The 22,041-nt window shown below is 41.6% G+C and overlaps 3 protein-coding genes across 3 annotated transcripts; 2 read left to right on the top strand and 1 right to left on the bottom strand.

The window, feature by feature from the left end:
• Positions 1-1,625: 1,625 nt before the first annotated feature.
• On the top strand, positions 1,626-5,645 carry LOC119736912 (7-dehydrocholesterol reductase-like). Its single transcript, XM_038210939.1, has 4 exons — positions 1,626-2,001; positions 2,613-2,835; positions 3,049-3,687; positions 4,174-5,645. The coding sequence occupies exons 1-4, from the start codon at positions 1,913-1,915 to the stop codon at positions 4,636-4,638; spliced, it is 1,416 nt and encodes a 471-aa protein (XP_038066867.1). The 5' UTR covers positions 1,626-1,912; the 3' UTR covers positions 4,639-5,645.
• A 440-nt stretch (positions 5,646-6,085) lies between these two features.
• LOC119737813 (peptidyl-prolyl cis-trans isomerase FKBP7-like) lies at positions 6,086-10,202 on the top strand. The gene is made up of 4 exons (XM_038212428.1): positions 6,086-6,741; positions 7,893-8,056; positions 8,785-8,921; positions 9,068-10,202. The coding sequence occupies exons 1-4, from the start codon at positions 6,272-6,274 to the stop codon at positions 9,221-9,223; spliced, it is 927 nt and encodes a 308-aa protein (XP_038068356.1). The 5' UTR covers positions 6,086-6,271; the 3' UTR covers positions 9,224-10,202.
• Positions 9,646-21,089, bottom strand: LOC119737812 (cytochrome b-c1 complex subunit 2, mitochondrial-like). The gene is made up of 12 exons (XM_038212427.1): positions 20,941-21,089; positions 19,715-19,792; positions 18,601-18,750; positions 17,339-17,460; positions 15,871-15,995; positions 15,111-15,266; positions 14,172-14,261; positions 13,069-13,274; positions 12,267-12,347; positions 11,937-12,013; positions 11,194-11,347; positions 9,646-10,698 (listed from the first exon to the last, which is right to left on the bottom strand). Exons 1-12 carry the CDS (start codon positions 20,983-20,985, stop codon positions 10,606-10,608), a joined length of 1,377 nt encoding a protein of 458 aa, XP_038068355.1. The 5' UTR covers positions 20,986-21,089; the 3' UTR covers positions 9,646-10,605.
• Between the last annotated feature and the right edge of the window lie 952 nt (positions 21,090-22,041).

Consider the following 22,041-nt stretch of genomic DNA (forward strand, 5'->3'; position numbering starts at 1 on the left):
TTCAAAACTCACCCACTAGGGGGGAGGGGGGAAATTAGCTTCTTTTATTCAAATAAATACATTTTCAAATTATGACATCACCACCAAAATATATGGGAAAAGCAGACGATGTTTTTTACTTCAAGTTTTCAGGCTTGGTCAAGAAGATTACATCTTATAGCTTTCGTTGTATGGTTTTAAATAACAATTCACTTAAAATAGTTTTAAACATAACTTTCCTCTTAATTTAATTTCCCTGAGCTTCAAAACCCACCCGTCACTTTGGGGGAACAATCTAGTTTTTGTGATTAAAATAAAAACATTTTTTTTGTCTTCTAAATTGTGACGTCGCAGCAAAGTGCCGAATGTATAGCGCACTTAATGCGGAAGTAGACATTTGTCCTCGTTCAGGGGCCACGTTTGGTGCTGGATGGAATAAACACTCCTTACTGGTGATTTAACAGCAGTTTAAAACCACCCACGAGACAGGATCTCGACCAATCGGAACGGGTAAACTGTCTCAAGTATTGATTAGTGAACATTACAATACTAATGTCTCATGCAGCTATATATTTCATTGTATATCCTAACCGAATTGCATTAGTATTTTTGTGATTTATATGCAGTCAACAATCGGGGTCGGACTTCCCGTTCTAAGACACACTATTCTTATACAGCACACATAGTCTAGTCCTGGCTATAGTAGGTTCTATTACAGACAATACAAGCCCAGTAAAATTGATCCCAGGGTGCACAACTTCTATTCAATTGATTCAGAATGATTATTCACTTGAAGTCTTTTCATGCATCTGGTGTACACGACGGACCGGATTTTGGCAATTACGGGGTAATCCTACAAGATAGCACTGCCCGGGTCCCTTCACCATCCAACAACCACGCTAAGTCATAAGTGACAGTCGGTCATACACTCTAAAAACAACTCAATCAAAACATTGACTGGTTTTCCTTATAGTTTCTGAGAATTGACTAGGAATGTATAGTTAAACATGCAAAGTTTCATATTATGACTAGAAAAAGTAGTTTGGTTCGACTCCAATTTCAGTTATTTGCATATCTACTTTTCCAAAGTGAATAATACTGACTGGAAAAATTGAGTCAGATTGACTGATTTTTAGTTGCACCCAGCTGACCCTGAATGGCTAGTCAAATTTAACTAGTTTCTAGTCAAATCTGACTGCATGTAATACTTTTTTTAGAGTGTACGTGACAGTCAGACAGTGAGTCGGGGAGACAGTCAGTCGGGGAGTCAGTCAGTCATACGGACGCGTACGTAAAATAGATACGTTTTTACTTTGCCTTGCAGCATTAAAATTAAAAGTTCATCAAACCTTTTCACTTAATTCGTCCCGGTCTGGTCAATTTCAGCGGCTTAAGGTGGGCAAGTCGACCCTACCAAACTTTTTCAAAACTATTGGACCACAAAAGTTTGTTCGAGATTAACCGTGACCTCTAGATGACAATAGCCGACGTTTGTTCAACATCGTATCAGCACTTGTCAAGAGGTTTATCAAACACAGAATGGAACGAGGTGTTTGTTTAACATCCATTAAAAATTCCATTGTCGTTTTAGAATAGAAAAATAACCTGGTATATTTTCCTTTATGCGTCTTACTTGATAAAGTTTGCTGCTATATAGTCTGGTTACCTTCCAACTTCCGTACTGGGCTATTGTGCGAAGCAGAGCAGGAAGCAGACACTTAAAAATAACCTTATCTCCGGCCCGCAGGATAGGTTTAAGTTATTAATAGAACGTTTCAACCTTTAAATAGTTGAAGCGAAGGGAATGAATTCTTTGTTGGCATTGTTAGTCGGTAGAGGTAACTTCTCTATAGCCAGATCTGCTGCTGGTAACACTCGCTGAGGAGCATTTCTTGTGTTCTGGAAAAGAACTTGCTTTCGTCCTTGTTGCAAAATGAAGAAGAAATCTGCCGCAGGTCGCCTGAGCGACAATGGTACCGAGGCGACTCCTGCGCAAACCCCTGGCCAGTGGGGACGGGCATGGTAAGTCACTTTAATCATTCTTCAGTAGTTTTAAACCGTCGTGTGTTTATGAAAAACTTATCAAGAAATAATGTGGAAGAATAAAAGTTGAACGGCCCGCCCACAGCCTTACACACAATAGTCTTGTGGGAAGACCTTTGTTTCCCTTCTTTTGTTTTCATTTGTTCCTATTGAAATCTCAATCCCCATAGCGTTTCCCTTGTGAGGTAGATTGATTTCTAAAGACTTCCTTATGGGGTTTACTGTTCTATTGTGGTCTCTACCCCATGATGAGCCCTGTACATGTCCCTCCGATCTTCACGTAGGCCTATCCGTTAAAACTTTGCTCTGTGAACTCGTGCCCTACAATGACGGTTGTCTTCTTACTTTTTCTTCAGTCAATCCGAAACTTTCGGTCAAAAAAAAATCATATTCCGCAAGTCCCTTAGCCAAATAACATTGTGGTTGCTGTGCATGGGTAGCTTGAACGATTGACCACTTACCGTGGTATTTACCGCGTCCGTATTACAGTGACACGCGTACCTATGGGAAGTAAGCTTGCAGTTACACATAGGCTCATGTGTAACTGCAAGCCGTAGCCGTAGCCTAATGTTATTTACATCTATTTCCAGGACTGCGGACTTTCTGACCATGGCTGGCGTGCTATTCATCCTGACCTGTTGCCCCGTGCTGGTGTTCTACTTTCTCATCTCATGCACGCACTACCAATGTGAACTGACTACCCCGGCCATCAAGCTCTACACTGGTGACGTCACGGTGACGCAATTGTGGGGATATGTCCCCTCCCTGACCCTTAAAGCCATGGTGGTCTACCTCTCTTGGTTTACTTTTCAGGTAAGAAGGAACAATAAATGTGTCAAGAATTCTTTAAAAGATAAAAAAAATTATTGTTGACGCATTGAGTGTGGTTACTGTGTAGCTTTTACTGAGCTAATATCCAAATTTAATTAAGCAAAGCCTGCCAGTAAAGCCTCACTATCAAACCGACAGTACAGAGCATACACATTCGTTTATTTAACTCATTTCAATGTTATCTCCGTTATGCAGGTGTTCTTGTGGTATCTCCCTGACGTCTGCCATTACATCATCCCTGGCTACCGAGGCGGGGTCTGTCTAGGCGCCATCACCCCCGCAGGCAACCGTCTCAAGTACGGCGTGAACGGCCTACAAGCCTGGATCATCTCCAACGGGCTCTTCCTGGCCAACGCCGTCCACTTCCGCTGGTTCTCCCCGACCATCATCGTGGACAACTACGGTCCCCTCCTGGTCATGATGAACATCATGGGATACAGTGTGAGCGTCTTTGTCACCGTCAAGGCCTACCTGTTCCCATCCTTCGCGGAGGACCGGAAGTTCAGCGGGAACCCTTTCTACGATTTCCTGATGGGGATCGAGTTCAACCCCCGCATCGGGAAGTGGTTCGACTTCAAGTTATTCTTCAATGGCAGGCCGGGGATCGTTTGTTGGTCTGTCATCAATATGTCTTACGCCTGGAAGCAGTACGAGCTCTACGGCTACGTGACCAACTCCATGATCTTGGTGAACGTCCTGCAAGCCATCTACATCGTGGATTTCTTCTGGAATGAAGCTTGGTATCTCAACACAATCGACATGCATCATGATCACTTTGGCTTCATGTTGGGATGGGGTGATTCTGTGTGGCTCCCCACTATGTACACGCTGCAGGTATGTGGCAGTGACAGGGACCTAATTGTGGTATGGACGATGACACTGATGACAATGACAAAAAACATCTCGGATCAAGTTGACTAAAAGTGAGGTCGACAAATATGACACACGTGGTGTTAAGCATGGCGGCGATCTGATGACAAAAAAAGACGACAATTATGAACTTAATGACGACTATGAAGATGACGACAGTTACCCAGGTTATTGTCCCCTTTCTTACATCTTGCTGTTTCCACACCCCTTTACCACACCCCTACCACACCCCTTCAGAAGCAAAACAAAATTGTAAGCAAAACAAATTACTGTTTTGATGGTAAAATTAACGATATTATGTAAGATGTTGGCGATGATGAAGATGATGATGACTCTCATTCTCCTAGCTCTCTTATTCCTGCCCTCGTTATATTTACTTTGAAGATACCATTTAACTGCTTTGTAATAATCTAGACCCATATTTTTTTTTCTCCTGGTCACGTTATCTAGGGGTTCTTCCTCGTGTTCCACCCCGTCCAGCTCTCCCAGGCGGCCGCGGCCGGCATCCTCGCCCTAGGCCTGGGCGGTTATTACATCTTCCGTGCCGTCAATCACCAGAAGGACTCTTTCCGCCGTACGGACGGCCAGGCTAACGTCTGGGGCCGCAAGCCGGAGTACATGGAGGTGGAATACTTCAGCAGCGATGGCAAGAAACGCCGCAGCAAGCTTCTCCTGTCTGGATGGTGGGGGATCGCAAGACACATGAACTACACCGGAGATTTGATGGGCTCGCTGGCATACTGTCTCTGCGGCGGAGTGACGCATCTACTTCCGTACTTCTACATCATCTTCATGACAATATTGTTGGTGCATCGATGTCTGAGGGATGAGCATCGTTGTAAGGCCAAGTATGGTTCATCGTGGGATGACTATACCTCCAGAGTCCCGTACAGACTCATACCAATGCTCTTCTAATTGAAAGACGCCCAAAGAGCAGTTGCTTGCTGTTGAGTGTTTAAGAACAAAGATAGAGGGGGAAAGCCATGATAGTGTGCATGGATACTCTTTCGGATATGACGTTTTCTTTTAAGGGGAAAACCGATAGAAAGAACTGTACTTTTACTGATCAATTGCTTCCAAGTTTTTTTTAGAGACTTGCTTTTTTAATCACGAATCCAACATACTTATTTTAAACTGCGGTTTATGTTACTGCATGCATTTCTTAATAATATTTTTTTTTGAAATTTTAAATCAAAGCATGCATGATTACCGTATAGTTTTATGTTATAAATCTTGTAGAAATAACTGTGGAAACATCACAATTCCGGAAGTGACGTTTTTATTTGAGAAAAACCGACGGGAGAACTATTATTACCGATTTTAATTTTTTTAAACTTCCACGAATCCATATATGAATGATGTTATCGATTGGCGTGGGTTTCCGGCCTATATGCCCACTCTCATCATTGCAAATCCAAAGAAATAACGGTAGTTCTCTTCCAATTTGCAACAGTATTTATATTTTGGTAGTTTTTAAAAACTGTATTAATTTTGCCGATTTACAGTTTTCATATTAGGGTCATATGACTTGTTACTTAGTAAAATTGATGCCCTTTGACCCTATACAGCGATAAAGCCCAGCTATCGGATTTTTATTGGACTTCGGATCACGAACCAGCGTTTTCTGCTCTATTTTAATCATCTTGAAAACCTGCAAAATTTCAACATAAAACTATTGGACTTCGGATCACGAACCAGCATTTTCTGTTCTATTCTAATCATCTGGAAAATCTGAAAAATTTCAATATAAACTATAAAGCTATTATTTTTTTCTCCAGCACACTGCAAACTGTGCTCTGGATCAACTTTAAGGAGCATCTAAACTACATGATGAACATCGCTTTAATTTACCTATAGATCAATTGATAGACCTGTTGCGATCACCTTTCCCATATTAAATTGAAGCATTTTATATCGATGTACTGGAAGACTCTCTTGAAATCATTTTTGGATTGTTCGATTGTGGTATTTGAATGAACCCCAACCGTATTACCAAATAAAACAGCATGTTTCTGCAGACTTTGTTCCCATAAGTAATTCCCTTAACAATGACTGATACTTGAAAACTGACTAAAGATCCCTGTAACGCGGGTATGTTTGCCTTATCGTGGTATAGTGCAGCGTGGCTTTGTGTAAAGTTGCCACGTCGAAACCGACCGGTCCCCCCCCCCCCCCGTGACTCGGACTGCCTGGAGCGATGGCTCGTACTGCGCCCATGAGCCGAGATAAGGCATCAGCGCCGTATCGCATCGGCCGCTCACAGCCCGTGCTTCTCCCACGGATATTTAGCACAAACACGGTAAACTCACCGATAACAAACTACCGTTTAGTATGGGAACTATCAAGTTAATTTTCATTAGTTTGGATCTAGTACACGTGTAACATCACACCTCTTTGTACCATAAATGTGCAAGAATTTGAAATTACACAGTACATAGTTATTCATTGAGACTTTTCGTACAATATTTCAAGTTACACTATATTACCAGCGTAAATTTGAATCCTGCTGCTTTCTCGTGGCCGGCTGCACACAAAACAATTATCAAAAATGAATCTTTTAAAAGTTATGGTTCTCTGCATTTTTGCTGTATCCGTAGTCTGCGCTGAAGATACAAAAACAAAGGATAGTGTAAAAGCAGAAGACTCTAAAGATGTTGACGGGGTCTGTGTGAGCAAGGAGGATTGCGCGTCACAGTCGCAAACGGAAAAGGACGAAGAAGAACCGGAGAGTAAGTACACGAAGGAGAAACAAGAAGAGACACCAGAGAAGGAAGACGTACAGCCCAAGGAAACGAAAGAAGATGAGAAGGACAAAGACGAAGCAGCAAGTGGTGAGGAGGAGGGCGGGGAAAAGAAAGAAGAAGGACCGAAGAAGGGGGAGGAGGAAACACACCTGGTGAAGATTGAGGTCCTTGAGGAAGGCAAGTGGTGTGAAAAGCTCAAGGCGAGCAATGACGATGCGGTCACGGTACATCTACGGGGATCCAAGGTCTCAGATGGCAGTGAATTCATCACCACGTGAGTATTGTACCGATAACACTGGTCTATTAGCTCGCAAGAGGGAGAACATATGACTTGAAGTTTTGCATGGCGGATGACATAAACATATACAAAATTGAGGGTAACACAATCTCTTCTTGGAAGAAGTGTGTTTATTTAGGGAGAACATTAATATGCGGGTGAAAATATCGACAGCTCAAATTGGTTTCCACTTTGCCATATTTGTTTAAGGGTCTGAAATTGCTCTACGTGACTTGTGTCGGACATGATGTCTTAGACACATATTGATCGACAATATCAGACAATATTCATAAGATCGCATTTGCGTTTGGGTGAAGAACACTATACTCAATGTGTTACCTAGTACCTTCCTAGTGAAAGTTGAAAAATCACTCGGGTGGGACTCGAACCCACGACCTCCTGCTGCTGGTGCAGACGTCTTGCCACTCAACCACCGAGCTTGCGGGATCGGTTGGCTGGTTTGAATTTGATGTAAATATAGTAGCGGGTACCGCAATTAATATATTCAAAACATGTGATGTAAATCAATAATTATGTTTTGTCCTTCACCGACGTATAAACACTGTATTCTCAGTGTGTTATACCTCCGAGTAAAAATTGGAAAACTTGTTTTCTAACTTTCACTCGGGAGGTAACATACTGAGTATACAGTGTTATACGTCAGTGAAGGGCAAAACCTATTATTGATTTAACATCGAACAAAATCACAAAGTTGAAGCAAGAAAGAACCAAAATGGCAACCAGAAAGAACCAAAACTTGGTTACAAAATGGACCAAAATGGTTACCGAAAGAACCATCATGGTTCAATGAACAAAAATTGTAGCTAGAAAGAACCAAAAATGGTTGCCAAAAGAACTAAAATGTTTACCAAAAGAACCAAACTGGTTAAAAAGACCAAAATGTTCACAGAAAGAACCAAAATGGTTCCAAAAATATACCAAAAATAACGGAAGGGCCTTAATTCTAAAACGATAGAACCAAACTGTCCAACAGAAAGAAAACAATGGTTAACAGAATGTAGTGTGAACAGGGAACAAGATGAACAAAAACAACAAAATGGCAAAATGTCAGCCAGGAAGAACCAAATGCCAATTAGTAAGAACCACATGTTCATTAAGGTCCGATATCCCCCGCTCCCTACTTGCAGGTACAAAGAGGACGGCTCGGAGGGTCTATCCATCCCGTTCCGTATGGGAGTAGGAGATTCCATCAAGGGTCTTGAGCTGGGAGTTATCGGCATGTGCATTGGTGAACTACGCCGACTGACCGTGCCAGCCTCGCTCGTCAGGAACGGGCGGGAGGAGTTCAAAGGTTGGTGATCTCACCCACTTGGGCGATTAATAACTAATATGAGCAATTTGTTGTATAGGCCCGTTTATGGGTTTAATTGAGTTGCAATAAATCATGATGGAGTTCCGAGTTGAGACATGATAGACAGGACCATGATTATGATGTTTGGATAGGAGACTGTACGGTTCGAAAAAGTTGATTGTGAAATCAGGACTGTGTGTGATGTTTCATGTGAATCTTACATCACAATGTTGTGATGTAAACCTCATACATGGGCGTCGCGAGGGGGGGGGGGCAAGGTGGGCACTTGCCCCCCCCCCCCCCCGGAAAAGCCAAAAAAAAAAAAAGGAACAAAAAAGAAAAGAAAAAAGAAAAGGAATAGAGGCGCGAAGACAAAGTGGTGTAAATTTAATGAGTGGGGGGGGGGCAAAATGTCCCTGCCCCCCTTTAAAACTGATAAATCGAGAATGTGTTGAGAAATACAAGCATTTTTTGACCAAAAAAAATTTTGCCCCCCTCTAGAAAAAATCCTGGCGACGCCCATGATTTCATAGGACCACTCTTGGGAAAAAAAACAGTAGGAGGTTTGATGCCAGTGGGGCGCACTGTAGGAGACTAGTACATGGTTAATTGCCCGGGAGATCACTGGCTAAATACTGAATCTTCCTGTAGGATGCTAGCTCTTATCGAAGATATCCACATACATTTTGTAGTTCTTTCTGTGTGGTTTTGTGTGTGTGTGTGTGCAGGAGATAAGATTCCTAGAGGAGAGGACCTGACCTTCGAAGTGCGGCTCTTGGGGGCCGTACCCAATTACCAGAAGGGCATGCCCAACATGTTCAAGTCGATGGACAAGAATGAGGACGGTGTCATACAACGTGAAGAGGTGGGTGCAACCATTGATTACTATATATCACCTTTAAGTTGTTTTGAGTTTTCCTCCTTACCAATTTTCAATTTCAGCGTTTTATTTAAACGGAAAACTGTTGAAAAAGGATGAAACTGATGTTTTGAGATGTCTTTATTTTACAGATTTACGATGCAATTGTGGGTGACGGCGAGACGTTCCCGAGAGGAGCGCCGGTAGTAGACGAGCTGGCGGACGAACAGATGACAAATTTGGACAAGAACAAAGATGGCGTCATCCAGTGGGAGGAATTCAACCTGCCGAAGTGGGATGAACTTTAACTAAGAACTTTTTGAGACTTTTCATTTTTATGTTGTTTTCTGAACTTTGATTTTTTTTTTTTTAATCTACTTCATGACAAAGCCTGTGGGGTTGGATCATGGTCGGATGGATCGGTAATGTAATATCCATAATTTGTTTGGGGGCAATAAAACACTCTTACTAGGTGTGTTTATAACACGGACGTAAAAAAAGCCGTGTGAATTAGCATCAAGTGAACAAGTCTTTTAATGATGCTTTTTGTCAATCAGTTTTTAGGAATTTTCACCACACCACTCTCTGCAAAATTTACGTGTTTCCAAGCACGCTTATATTTTATAAAAAGGCAGGGTTACTAGGAAGGTTTATCGCTTTGATTTTGATTGCTGCATGGCAGAGTTGTTTTGACAGACTGAAAAAGTGATAGTACAAACACACACGTCAATTCCAATCAAACACTCTTTTTATTTGATATCAAATCAAACAATTGATAACGTAACAACCAAATCAAATGTACACTCCACATGGGAAAGTGGATTTTAAACCGGTGATGGGTTCCGACCGATGAACAGCTTCAAATGCGAGTATCGCCCCGTACATCAGTCATATTAAGATACATATCATTCAGTTAACTAAATTTTAGTTGGTTATCTCTTGCAATCTACCCATTTTCACACAATAAAAAAAAAAATAGGGGAAAATTCTTATTTAATGCATCTAGGTTCTCAAATTGGAGAGACGTTGACTGGTGAACTGAACAAAGTTCCCCTTTTTCAAATATGACAAGATTTTGTTTAGGTATGATGAAATGGGCAGAAAATAAATAAAATGTTGAACTGTGCAATCAATTAAAAGGGTTTCTAAAGTATTGGACATATTTTAACCAGACATAAATTGAAACAATTTCCTCCCAAATCACTTCAAATTAAGATCAATATTATGAACATATGTATACATAATAAAAACACACTGGTGCCTTTCAAAATACCAGTTTATAATTGATTCTCAGTGTATTGGTAATTTTACATTCAAATCTCCCAAGTTCCCTGTCCAGTAATGATCCCCAGTTCAAACAAATACCAACGTAAAAATTTTGAAGCACAAACTCTACCAGCGCATCAAGCAATGTGGATGGAGATTTCATCAGATTCAAAACAAATGACTCAGATTGTCAGATTGTCAATTAACTTGTTGACAAACAGCACCAATTAAGACTTGGGCAGACTTTGGAGAAATTTGCCTGACTCTCAAGATGATTTTCCTAAACACAACTGTTCTGAAACAGAAGTTCCCACTTTCTGCTGTCATCGTCATTGTTTTCCCCGAATCAATTCCAAACGTCTCCTATAGCATTTTCCTGTACAGAATCCTACTTGAGGGTTAATTATAGAAGTATTAATGATGACTATGCACTCAGTAGCTGATCCAGATAAGGTGTGTTGTCTAAGTCTCCGCTAGCTGCCATGGATAGCTTGCCATTGAATATCCGCTTGGCCACCTGATGCACACACAAATCCAATACGGGAGTTAAAAATTGGATTTTGAACATTAATTCACCCTTCTTGAAAAAAAGCTACCACCCTGACTGATTTTGAAGAGGAGAAAATGACCCCTGTTCATCAGGCTATGAAACTTTTGTTATTGCAGCAGCTCAAGATCAGGTCATAAGAGAGAGGCAATCGTAGTAAAGTGTCTAGCCCAAGAACACAATCATCATGTTCCCTGTCTGGTTCAAACCCACGTTACATTGCACGAGTCCAACACTGTAACCATGGGACCATGGCACTCCACACGTAGGTCACGTCGTGGGGTAGGGGTTGGGGTGGGAACAGGGTGGGGGTTGTGGGGTTGGGGGTGGGGGTTGGGGGGGGGGTCGGGATGGGGGGCTTGGGGGGTTGGGTGGGGGGCTTGTGGGATTGTGGGATGGGTGGGGGTGGGGGGGGGGGCTATTAGTGGGCTGGGCTGGGGCGAATGAAGGGCAATCTAAGCCTACCTTGAGTGCATCTTGTCCAGTGATGGCATCTACCTCTGCCATCATGGCTGCTGGTGAGACATAGTCCCCAGTACACAGGGCCTGCACTCCGATGTCTTCGAAGACAGTAGACTGGTTCTCAAGACTCATCAGGATAGAGGCTTTCAGCTGGTTCCTAAAAAATTACCAATGGCTAACCCATTAACACCCACACAAATACTTAAAGAAAATCATTTACTGCTTAATCAGTCTGATAAAAATCTTACAATTTTTCCAATGGAAAAAGACAATTTTAAATTATGGTGTAGTCCATTTTGTCGGCTGTGCCCTTTTTCAGAATTTTGACTCTTTGTGGAAAAAAGAAGAAAAATGATGCAACTGTAGACAACAAGTCAATATATACGCTCAAACTACACAATGTAGTATAGGCGCTTATGAGTTAACCTGGGGCCAATTTCATAGAGCTGCTTAAGCACGAAATTTGCTTAAGCACAAAAAAGTCTTGCTTAATAAAATCAGGATACCAGCCAAAACTCCATGCGTTTGTTGTGTTAAGTAAACAACAGCTAAATACCAGTCACAAGAAATGTACACCGCATGGCATTTTGGCAGGTAACCTGATTTTACTAAGCAATGTTTTTTTGTGCTTAAGCAAATTTTGTGCTTAAGCAGCTCTATGAAATTGGGCCCAGGTGTTGGTTTTTGGGCAGATTTCGGTGAGTGAAGGTTAATGCAGCAACTTGTTAATCAATCTAGTAACGTACTTTGCTCTGGAGAGGTCCTTGTCATCAATGTTTCCCTTGGTGACGGCACCCATCTGACCCATCATGGATTTCAGCATCTGACAAATACAACAACCATCAAGACATAAACAAAGAAACCTTCAATAAAATAACACCTATGATTTTCACAAATTTCTTTTTGAGAAGGAAAACTGTTCACTGGTTAGTACTTATTTTGTCGGCAGTTAGAGATCAAATGATGCTGGGTGTTCCTAAACCTCAGACACAAATTAGACAAACCTGGTGTAAGTGCAAAAAAAAAAAACCTTGAATTTCATTCTAAAAGAGCGATTCTAAAACAACGATACTTACAGCTCCCATTTGCTCGGCGTGGGTAACGGCAAACATTCCAAAGAGTCCAGAGTCAGTGTATGACATGTTGAAACAATTTGCCTGGGGGGGGGGGAGTTGAGGGGAGCGAAACAACACAAAATTCCATCAATCTCTTGACTACCATAAAACGGTCTTATTAGGAAATGTATATTCGTATTTCGGTTAAGTTTTAATCAGCAATGCATTTGAATGTCTCTCTGTGGTCTCCCCAACTCTCTCCTATTGGACTATTGAGGGGGTACTTGTGTACGGAGGCCTCAGTGGCTTATCTGTACCTCCCTCAATCCTGCACAATCCTCCTAAACCCCAGATGGATTTTGATGGATCTGCGAAAGTTAGGATTAAAATTAGAGATGCATTCCCTTTGCTATTTTCGAGTTTCACCACGGGAAAAAAAATGGGCTTTTTTTTTTCAATTTTATTTTTTTTTTAACCTAGCAATATCAAAGTTGTTCATTTTTTAATGAGACATCAAACAAGAGTAAGAATTGTTTAGTTACTGGATTATTTCTTCCCAAAATTTGAATTATTGTCTGCCAGACAATAATTCGGCTCTCGTAGGGCGGGTTCATTTGTGTGCTTTCAGTCCTTTTTTAGAGGGGTGCCGACGCCCAACATTGGAATAAAGTAGGTTTTTCGTTAAAACTAAACATACGATTTGAAAAATCTTTAGGAGAAAAATGTTGTATTCTGAAAAGCACAGGATTTACAAAAAGTTCTCGCCGATGAAAACAAACAAATAAAAAACCCACACATTTCATCAGAAGTCAAGAGAACGTACCGAGAAAGGGACCGTGGTTGCCTTGCTAGCGGCCTGAGACAGCTTGGACGATGCCAGCTGACTGCCCCGCTTGATGTAAGGTCCAGCACCCATCAGTTGCTGCAGGACACCCAGGGTCAGGAGTTCTTTGCTGCTCAGGGCCGCGCCTTGGACGCCCACCGCGACGTACGAGTACGGGGAATCTCGCTGGCTGCGAATCTCACCTCCTATTACAACAGAAAGGCCAAAATATTCTATCATAAATTTTTGTTTTGATTTTTGTTTCAAATCTGCCAACCAACCCCTGTAAACTTTGTGTGCGAGATGTTGAGACATCGGCACTAGTAAGCAGGAGTTTTGGGTTCACATCCCATCCGAGCAAGCTTGTGGGATTTTTTTTTCGCAAGCTCTCAAGCACTACAGTGGTCATCAAATTGTTGTTGTTGTTGTTGTTGTAAACAATTCTTATATAGCACACACACAAAATGTCTCTATGCGCTTCTGAAAGCATTAAACAAGTGTGGCTTAAGCTGTGATTTGAAATTTTCCAAGGATGGGCTGATCTTCATATGATGAATCAAATTTACCTCCATGAGTAAAACCATATACTGAACGTAAGGAAAAGTCTTAAAACAATATTTTTTTCCCAAGCATCCACTTTGTAACGAATCATGCAGAGTACAATGCAGGGAAACAATGCAGGGTACAGCCTACGACCTTGACGCAATGCATACTCCACATCAACGGACACTTTTTTGGCCATTCAGCCTCAATCCTACAAAATCCTCCAAAACCGCCTGGTTGATTTTGGAGGATGGAGGGTTGAGGGTAACTACATGTATACACACTGTACAATATGGAATCCGCACATGAACAGGGAATGGCACTTCCTGACCACTCTGAATGCAAGTCACCCGTTTGGTGCGAAGTATGCACCATGATTTTTCGTGCGCACAAACCCATACCACTTTTGCATGAACGCCGAGCATGCAGTGGGGATGCATTCAAGCGTCCTGTCTAATTTCTTGTAACTGTTGAGTGGATACTTATGCAGAGTCTATTCTCGTATGCAAACACCAATTAATCTGAACAATGGCGGAATCCCTTTATCCGGCCTAACTTACCTGCATAGTTGGCAGCTGGAGCTACTGTCTTAAAGCCTCTCTTGACGTCAAACTTCTCCCCAAAGGCCTTCAGGTCGCCGTGGTCAACACCTAAAACAAGTCAATTTTTGTTATCAAGAAATTCTTTAAGTCTTTGCAAAGACAGTGGCGACACTACTGAGTTTGAACTTTCAATTGGAAAGCATGGCTTGAGGCTCTAAAACACGTAGACCACAAAAAGATAACAGTTGGAAAGATAAAACAAAGGAAGAAAATGATTTGTTCAAAAATACACAACTATGGCATCAACACTAGCAGAGAAGAAATTTTAGGCTAACCCAAAAAATCATGGACTTGAAATTCGAGCCATTGGATAGCTTGTTTTGATTTCAGTCACACATGTTTTAGGACAGTTTTATCAACAATGTTCTACGTTGGAAGACATTATGTACATTTCCTGTCACCAGGACTTTTGAAATATTGTTAGTAAACAATATTTAAAAAACCTTAAAGCTGATGATCTCCGAATGATGGTGTACCATAAGTGTCTATTAATCGCAACTTATATGTCAAAATTGACCTCTCTTATGGGAAGTCATAATCCAGAGCAATATGTAAAAACCCTTTAAAACCCAACAGGTTAGTGTCAAGTGAAGGGATATGATGTGTTACAGTAACTGTGTCACACAGAGAGTCACTGCACACAAAACAGCACTTTGAGAGCAGTGAAGCGTGACTGAATCTGCCTGCTTGCCCTGAGCTTAACCACACAAAAGAATTGCGCAGGGATTTGAAGTGTTATCCCTACTCCATGGAAGATTGCTTCAAGGGAATTTGAAGTGTAGGTGTTTAACTCTATTAGCAAAAGTGGTTTAGCAAAACTTGAATGGTTGTGAAGTGCAGAAGACTAGGAGGATTAAATACATCACAATTACACCAGGAATTTTGACTTGTACTTACCCACTCCCACTAGAGCCATATTTTCGGCCGTGTACATGTTGTTGACGTACTCCAGCAGCATCTCGCTGCCTATCTTGCCCACCATGTACTCCGGAGCATACAGGGATCGGCCCAAGGTAGTTCTGAAGGCAGCAGCGTGCAAGTTCTCCAGAACCTCTGTTGAGTCAATAGAGCAGCAAAAAATTGTCAATACTTCCAGGATGATGAAGATAATATTGAAACTTTCATGTCATTTTCGAAGGGTTTCTAAATTATAAAATCAGGAATTTTAAAATTAGTGTAGGGCTGTCCAATTTTGGTAGGTACGGTAACCAGAAGCAGAACTTCTTTTTTTTAAACCTAATTTGGACGTGACCTTAGTCACTTTAAATGGTGTGAAATTCTCCAACATATGTAGTCTTGTTTAATTTGGGAGTCAGCAGTCAGGTTTCTGCATTGGTTCTTTCCTCGCCTTAAACATCTGTGACCCAGGTTCGATTCCAGCCCTGGTCCACATGTGGATTGGCTTTTCAGTCCCTACCTGATTCCCTGGATTTCCCCTGGAATAAACTTCTGGGGTTTTCCTCCCACCCCTAAATTAGTACTTTCTCCATTGTCTTCTCCGAGACAGGTTTCTCCAGGCTGGGGAGTGTCTAGGGTGATTTTGAGGAATCCTTGGTCTCATTACTAAGATAAATAATAATTAAAAAATGCTTATATAGCTATAGACAAAGATCTAGAAGAAGGCAACGTTTGAGGAAGTGGCCCCTATTTGATTTACCGATCTGCAGTTGGTCTCTGACGGACGCCAGATCAAAGAAGAGTCTTTGCCTGTTGTCCTTGATCTCCCAGGGTCTGAACTGCTGACCGGTGGTTGCTGCCTGCAGATAGGACGCGGCTTCATCTCTACAGGATATCAAGAAGAAACAGGAATGTAAACTGTGTGTTATCTCATAAAACCCACACAGATATTGCACAATAGTGGGGCGTTCTGGCAAAATGAGATGGAACTCGGCACAGGCCATAGTGGAGAAAAATGCAAAAAAAAACGAATGGGGTTGATTTTTTTTTGATTTTCCAATTTATTGAATTTGTAATCTTTTATGTCTACTATACATATTTTAAAGGAAATGTTCATCATTGGCTTTTGCTGTAATTTTCAGAAATGAACTATTTGAGGGGTTAGTATAATAGATCAAATACTGTTACACTGACATGTTTGAAGTTTTTTGTTCGAAAATGCTGGAAAAACCAAGAAAAACAAAAATGTTCAAGTAGTCTGGTTCCTTGTTTCCACTAAAGATAAAATGGATCAATTTATAGATGCCGGAAAATTGTAAGGTAAGGGAACCAGTCTAGCTGGCCTGCACTCGTTCATGAACATGTAACCAATAGCAAACAAAATTTGGACTGAAAAAAGTGTAAAGTTGGAGCAGTAGTTGAAAAATAGTTAGGTTTTTCCAACGGTGGTCGGCCGACCACCGTTGGAAATGTATACAAAAATACCATTTTCTTGAAAATGACTTCACATCAGGTGCCATAATTTTACAGGATGCTTTAGACTGTCATTTACCAACATCCTAGTAAGGTATGTCGTAAAAACTTGGTAGTTTTATTTTTCGATGTTTGCAAATGTTGTATATTCCCTTTAAAGAAATAGTATAATAATCATGGAATAAAAGTGTTTCTAAGGTAAAAACTGTTGGCATCTTTCATATTCATGACTACACAAAAGTCCAAGCTGCGGTCTTTTTCTCAGCGTTTTACTTTTTTGACATGCTGAACTTAGCCATAACTTGCCAATGGAATGTCCGATTGAAGTGCAACAAACAGTATTGTACGGAGAATTTTATTTTCTTTCCTTGTACCCGCAAACCCTCATTTCGTCCTCTGCCCAGTTATGCCTCATTTCGTCAGAACGCCTCACAATTGTGACCCTCCAGCACACAACTAGTCACTTGGACAAATTTTTAAAAACTGGGATTTTGCGCTCATTGGAAAGAACATTGAGTAAGCTTTCGAATTATGTATAGAATATGGGAATCAGACAAAATCTGAAGGCGTCATAGATGTTCCCAATTTTCGTGCCTTGAAAAGTTTGAAATAAAATCAAGAAATATGTCATTAACGTTTCCCAAAATGAACTTCTTAGGAAATTTACAAATTAACTTCATTAAAAGTGAAATACAGGCCTATTTATTATTTTAGCTTCTCCTAAATCTAAATTATATTAGATTATATAGACTTACAAATGAGTTCGTAGACATTGCATGGAGTAGATCATGAGATCTCGAGTGGTAGTGGCTTCAAAACTGGCACCGATCTCATCCAAACCTCTTGTGATCTTAAAAGTCGTTGCATTACTTGTTGTCTGAAGGAAACAAAAAAATCTCCTTGCAATTGTTGATGGCAGAGTTGTTATTGAGTCAGTAACAGTCGGTTACAAGTCAATCACAGATCAGTCGCAAGTCAGTCACAAGTCATTCACAAGTTAATCACAAGTCAGTCACAAGTCAGATCACAAGTAAATCACAAGTCAGTCACAAGTCAGTCACCAGTCAGTCACCAGTCAGTCACAAGTCAGTCGCAAGTCAGTCGCAAGTCAGTCGCAAGTCAGTCACAAGTCAATCACAATTCAGTCACAGTCAGTCGCAAGTCAGTCACAAGTCAGTTGCAAGTCAGTCGCAAGTCAGTCGCAAGTCAGTCACAAGTCAGTCACAAGTCAAACCTAAAGTCAGTCACAAGTTAGTCACAAGTCAATCACAAATCAGTCACAGTCAGTCGCAAGTCAGTCACAAGTCAGTCACAAGTCAGTCACAAGTCAGTCACAAGTCAATCACAAGTCAGTCGCAAGTCAGTCACAGTCAGTCGCAAGTCAGTCACAAGTCAGTCACAAGTCAGTTACAAGTCAGTCACAAGTCAGTCACAAGTCAGTCGCAAGTCAGACACAAGTCAGTCACAAGTCGGTCGCAAGTCAGTCACAAGTCAGTTGCAACTTTTCAGTCACAGTCAGTCGCAAGTCAGTCGCAAGTCAGTCACAAGTCGGTCGCAAGTCAGATCACAAGTGAGAAGCCCTTGAATAATACCTTAGTCCAAATTAACTTGAATAGGTTGTGACTTGATCTATTAACGATTTGATGATCTGTTATTGACTTGTTTGTGATTGACTTGTGATGACTTGTGATTGACTTGTGATGACTTGTGATTGACTTGAGATTGACTAGAGATGACTTGTGATTGACTTGTGATGACTTGTGATGACTTGTGATTGACTTGTGATGACTTGTGATTGACTTGTGATTGACTAGAGATGACTAGTAATTGACTTTTGAGTGACTTGTGATGACAGGTAGTGACTTGTGATCGAATTAATTATAATTCTGTACGATTTCAAGCCGATTGACTTGGTAATCTGATATATTCACGTCATTAGCAACAACACGTTGAACTAAATCACGTTTTGGGATGTGAATTAAGGAAAATCGTGGCTTGAAACATGACGGCTGCTCACCAGGTTGGCATAACTGCGGAGACAGTGGGTAACACCAAGATTCTGACTGGTCTCGTAGCGGGAACCGGCGTTGACCATCAGGCCAATCCGTGAGACCGGGGAGTGGTTCTCCAACGAGGCTACCGTCAAACCATTGTTCAGCTTGGAAACCTTCGAAAATGCAGAAAGATTAGTTAAAAATAACCTCCACAGTTTACATTTTTATACAAATGTGATAACATTTATAACTTTCTCATATGTACATCTATGGGTAATTACAATGTAATGTTCGTGACAGAGCCAATTATCTAATTAATGAATCAGAGAAATGATCCAAAACTCCCGGTCTGTAATGTCTTTGATCATAAGTACATGACGGATGTACATGTATAAGATTTCAAAAAGAAAATTCAGATCTAAAAGGCTGAGCTCTAACAGCTCTGTCACGAACATTGCATTTTCTTCCATAATACTGGTATTACCCCTAAGAGAATTTTTTCAGTGCTACAGTTAAATTTAATCTTCTATTATGAAAAGATTGCTTTTTTAGGAATCCATACTAAATGAATCTCATGCAAGCTTGGAGCAATTTCTTTCATTTCAGTGTTCATACTAGTCCGAAAGTTTTGGACTCTCAATACCGTGTATGAGAGTCCCAAACTTAAGGTACTGAAAACATGCAATACAAGAAAATAGACTGGCATCTGAAACAACCAGTCCAACAACTCTTCAGTTCTGCATCAATCAACTGTCAGCTGACTGTGCCAAAAGAAATATCTAGGATGACGGGTACAAGGTTCTACACATTTCTCCATAGTCAGGCACCAGACTAATGACAATAAACGAAGAAGTCAGTCTTGTCAAACAGTTGCACCATGGATGGACATGTACCAGTCTAGTCTTTAGCCCCATTTTGAAATCACTTGACTTCCCCTTCATGTTCAAGCCACTGGCAAATATTGAAGAAAAGTCTCCTTTAAAAATTGAATTGAGTCTTTAAAATTGGTTGGTGAAATTCAAACTTTTCTTTGCCCTATGACAGTTGTGGAGAAATGTGCTGGTTAAAGAGTGAGTAAAGTTGGCCGGATTTTATTGCATCGTTTTGAGCACTTAAGGTCCCAGTCTTGCTTCATACCTGCACAGATTCTTGTGGGAGAGGGGCTTTGTCTGCCGACTGTGTAGCTGTAGCCACCTGGGCAGCATACAGTCTCCTCTGTAAATAAAATCAGAAAAACATCAAAAGCATGTAACTGCTGTACATTGATGTCAGTTGTCAAATAAACCAAAAAAGGGAAACTTCCAACGTGCATTATAATAATTTTTAAAACTTGAACATAGAAATTGACTGGAGAAGGGTTAGAACCTGCTACCTCCAGATTGCCATTCCGATGCTCTACCAACTGAGCTATCCAGGTAATGTTGCTAGCATAGTGACTTTGAACGTGATCCCTGGCTACACATGGCTTCTGACTAGTGCCCCTTGGACAAAGACATTGACGTTATGGGGAACTACCAACAACGGGCTGGATAGCTCAGTTGGTCGAGCACCGGAACGGCAATCTGAAGCTCGCAGGTTCAAAACCCGCTCCAGTCAATTTCTTTGTCGAACTTTTAAAAACACAACTTACTTTTTAAAGACAAAACACAACTCGAATATAAAGATGGCAATCACTGCAATGTACCGTGAACGCGCAAGGCGCGTTGAATCGCACCAGCACCAACTGTAAACAGCGTATGATAATCGTAATACCCCAAGAAACTGTTCCAAGAAAATGGTGTCATAAGAACTGACAGAAGTTGACTTTAGGTTGGAAAGGTCATTTTTGATTGAATGATAAAAAAAAACCCAGCCTTGACTTAATTTGATCGAAACTAAAGATGGGCCCGTAACTACATGGTTGCCTTTAATAAACTAAGTATGAACTGGCATGACAAGTGAAGCTTTGCCTTTGTGAGTTTTGAGTTTGACTTCTATAAAATTCTGCAGAAATTTGCTAAATTTAAAAAGGACACTTTTCTGTCTGAAATTTAACATAAGTTAAGGCAACATTAACAAAACAAGTTTTTGAAATTTGAGTTGAGACACACAGTGACACACTATCATGCACCAAACCTGACAGCGGCCATATCATTCAGCTTAAGACTTTGTGTAATCGAAATTTTAAGCATAACATTTTTTCACGTATTTAATTCAATGTAGGATTAGGCCTACTCAACACGAACATTTCATCAAAAACATACCGGCGTTTCTAAATGCCGCAACTGAAACGAAGTATTGATTAAATCGCATTATTAACTAAACTTATGAAATAACTAAAACCTATATTTCAAACAGACATTTAGATCTTTCAAGATACTCACCGATAACCCGGCAAAAACTGGCCGTAAACCTGACAAAGACATCATTTTTTCGGGCAACCACACAGCGCAGCTCGTGTAAAATGGCGAGCCGAAACGGCAGTTGCCGCTGGCGGCGCTGTGCGTGTTGGCGCCCTCAATGCGTGAAGAGGCTTCAAAAACTTTTCGCTCGTACCCTCCACTGCAACCTCGTTCCCATAGGTACGAGATCTTGCTGCGCCATGTTGTTTCCCATCATGCCTTGCAGATCACCAGCCGGTCTCACCAATATGGCGTCAAATTCATTTCTTGTGCGGCTCATTATCCGCTATCCAGTCTTTATATAGAGATCAGTGGTACCCCCCTCTCCCCTCCTCTCCCCCCCCCTCTCCCCCCAGTGGCGTCACCAGACTTTTCAGTCTGGTGGGGGGGGGGCACAGGGGGGGGGGGGGCACCAGCATTTGATGGGGGGCACTTAGGTGGATACGGATCGCCGTCCTGGGGGAGGGGTCTAAGGGTGCCCCCCTCCCCTTTGGAAAATTTTCGCATACGGAGGATGGGCTAGATGCAAAATGGTGCCACATTTGATGCTAAATTCGATCTGAAGATATCTCAAGAAATTGCTATTTTTGAGGTAATGATTTTAACAACGCGCAGAATTTTGCAGAGGATAGGGGGCACCAGCATTTGATGGGGGGGGGGGGGGGCACTCAGGGGGGCACTAGGTTTTCCAGGGGGGGGGCACGTGCCCCCCCCCCCCTGGCCCCCCCTTGGCGACGCCACTGCCCCCCCCCCCCCCCCCCCCCCCCCGCAAACAGGGCGCTGGGAAGGGCAAATGAGCTTCATTCGCTCGTACCCCCCGCCCTGCAAACCTACGAGCGAAATGAGCTTCACCAACCTCGTCCCCAGGGCTTACTTTATTTCCAACGTTGTTTCCAATAGTAAGGTAGTGGTGGGCGCGTACTGCTCGACATCCTGGGGACGAGGTTGGAGCTTCACAGAATGTTTTGAAGGAAGTGGGGATGGCATTCTGGGTAATTTATCATGAGCTATGTATAAAAACATCTGGCTTCAGCTGTGACCGCGTTTAGCCAAAGCGCGCAAATGCTATCCGAATAGTTTGCC

The sequence above is a fragment of the Patiria miniata genome, unplaced genomic scaffold (genome assembly GCF_015706575.1).
Source record: "Patiria miniata isolate m_02_andy unplaced genomic scaffold, ASM1570657v1 HiC_scaffold_3, whole genome shotgun sequence".
NCBI classification, from domain to species: domain Eukaryota; kingdom Metazoa; phylum Echinodermata; class Asteroidea; order Valvatida; family Asterinidae; genus Patiria; species Patiria miniata.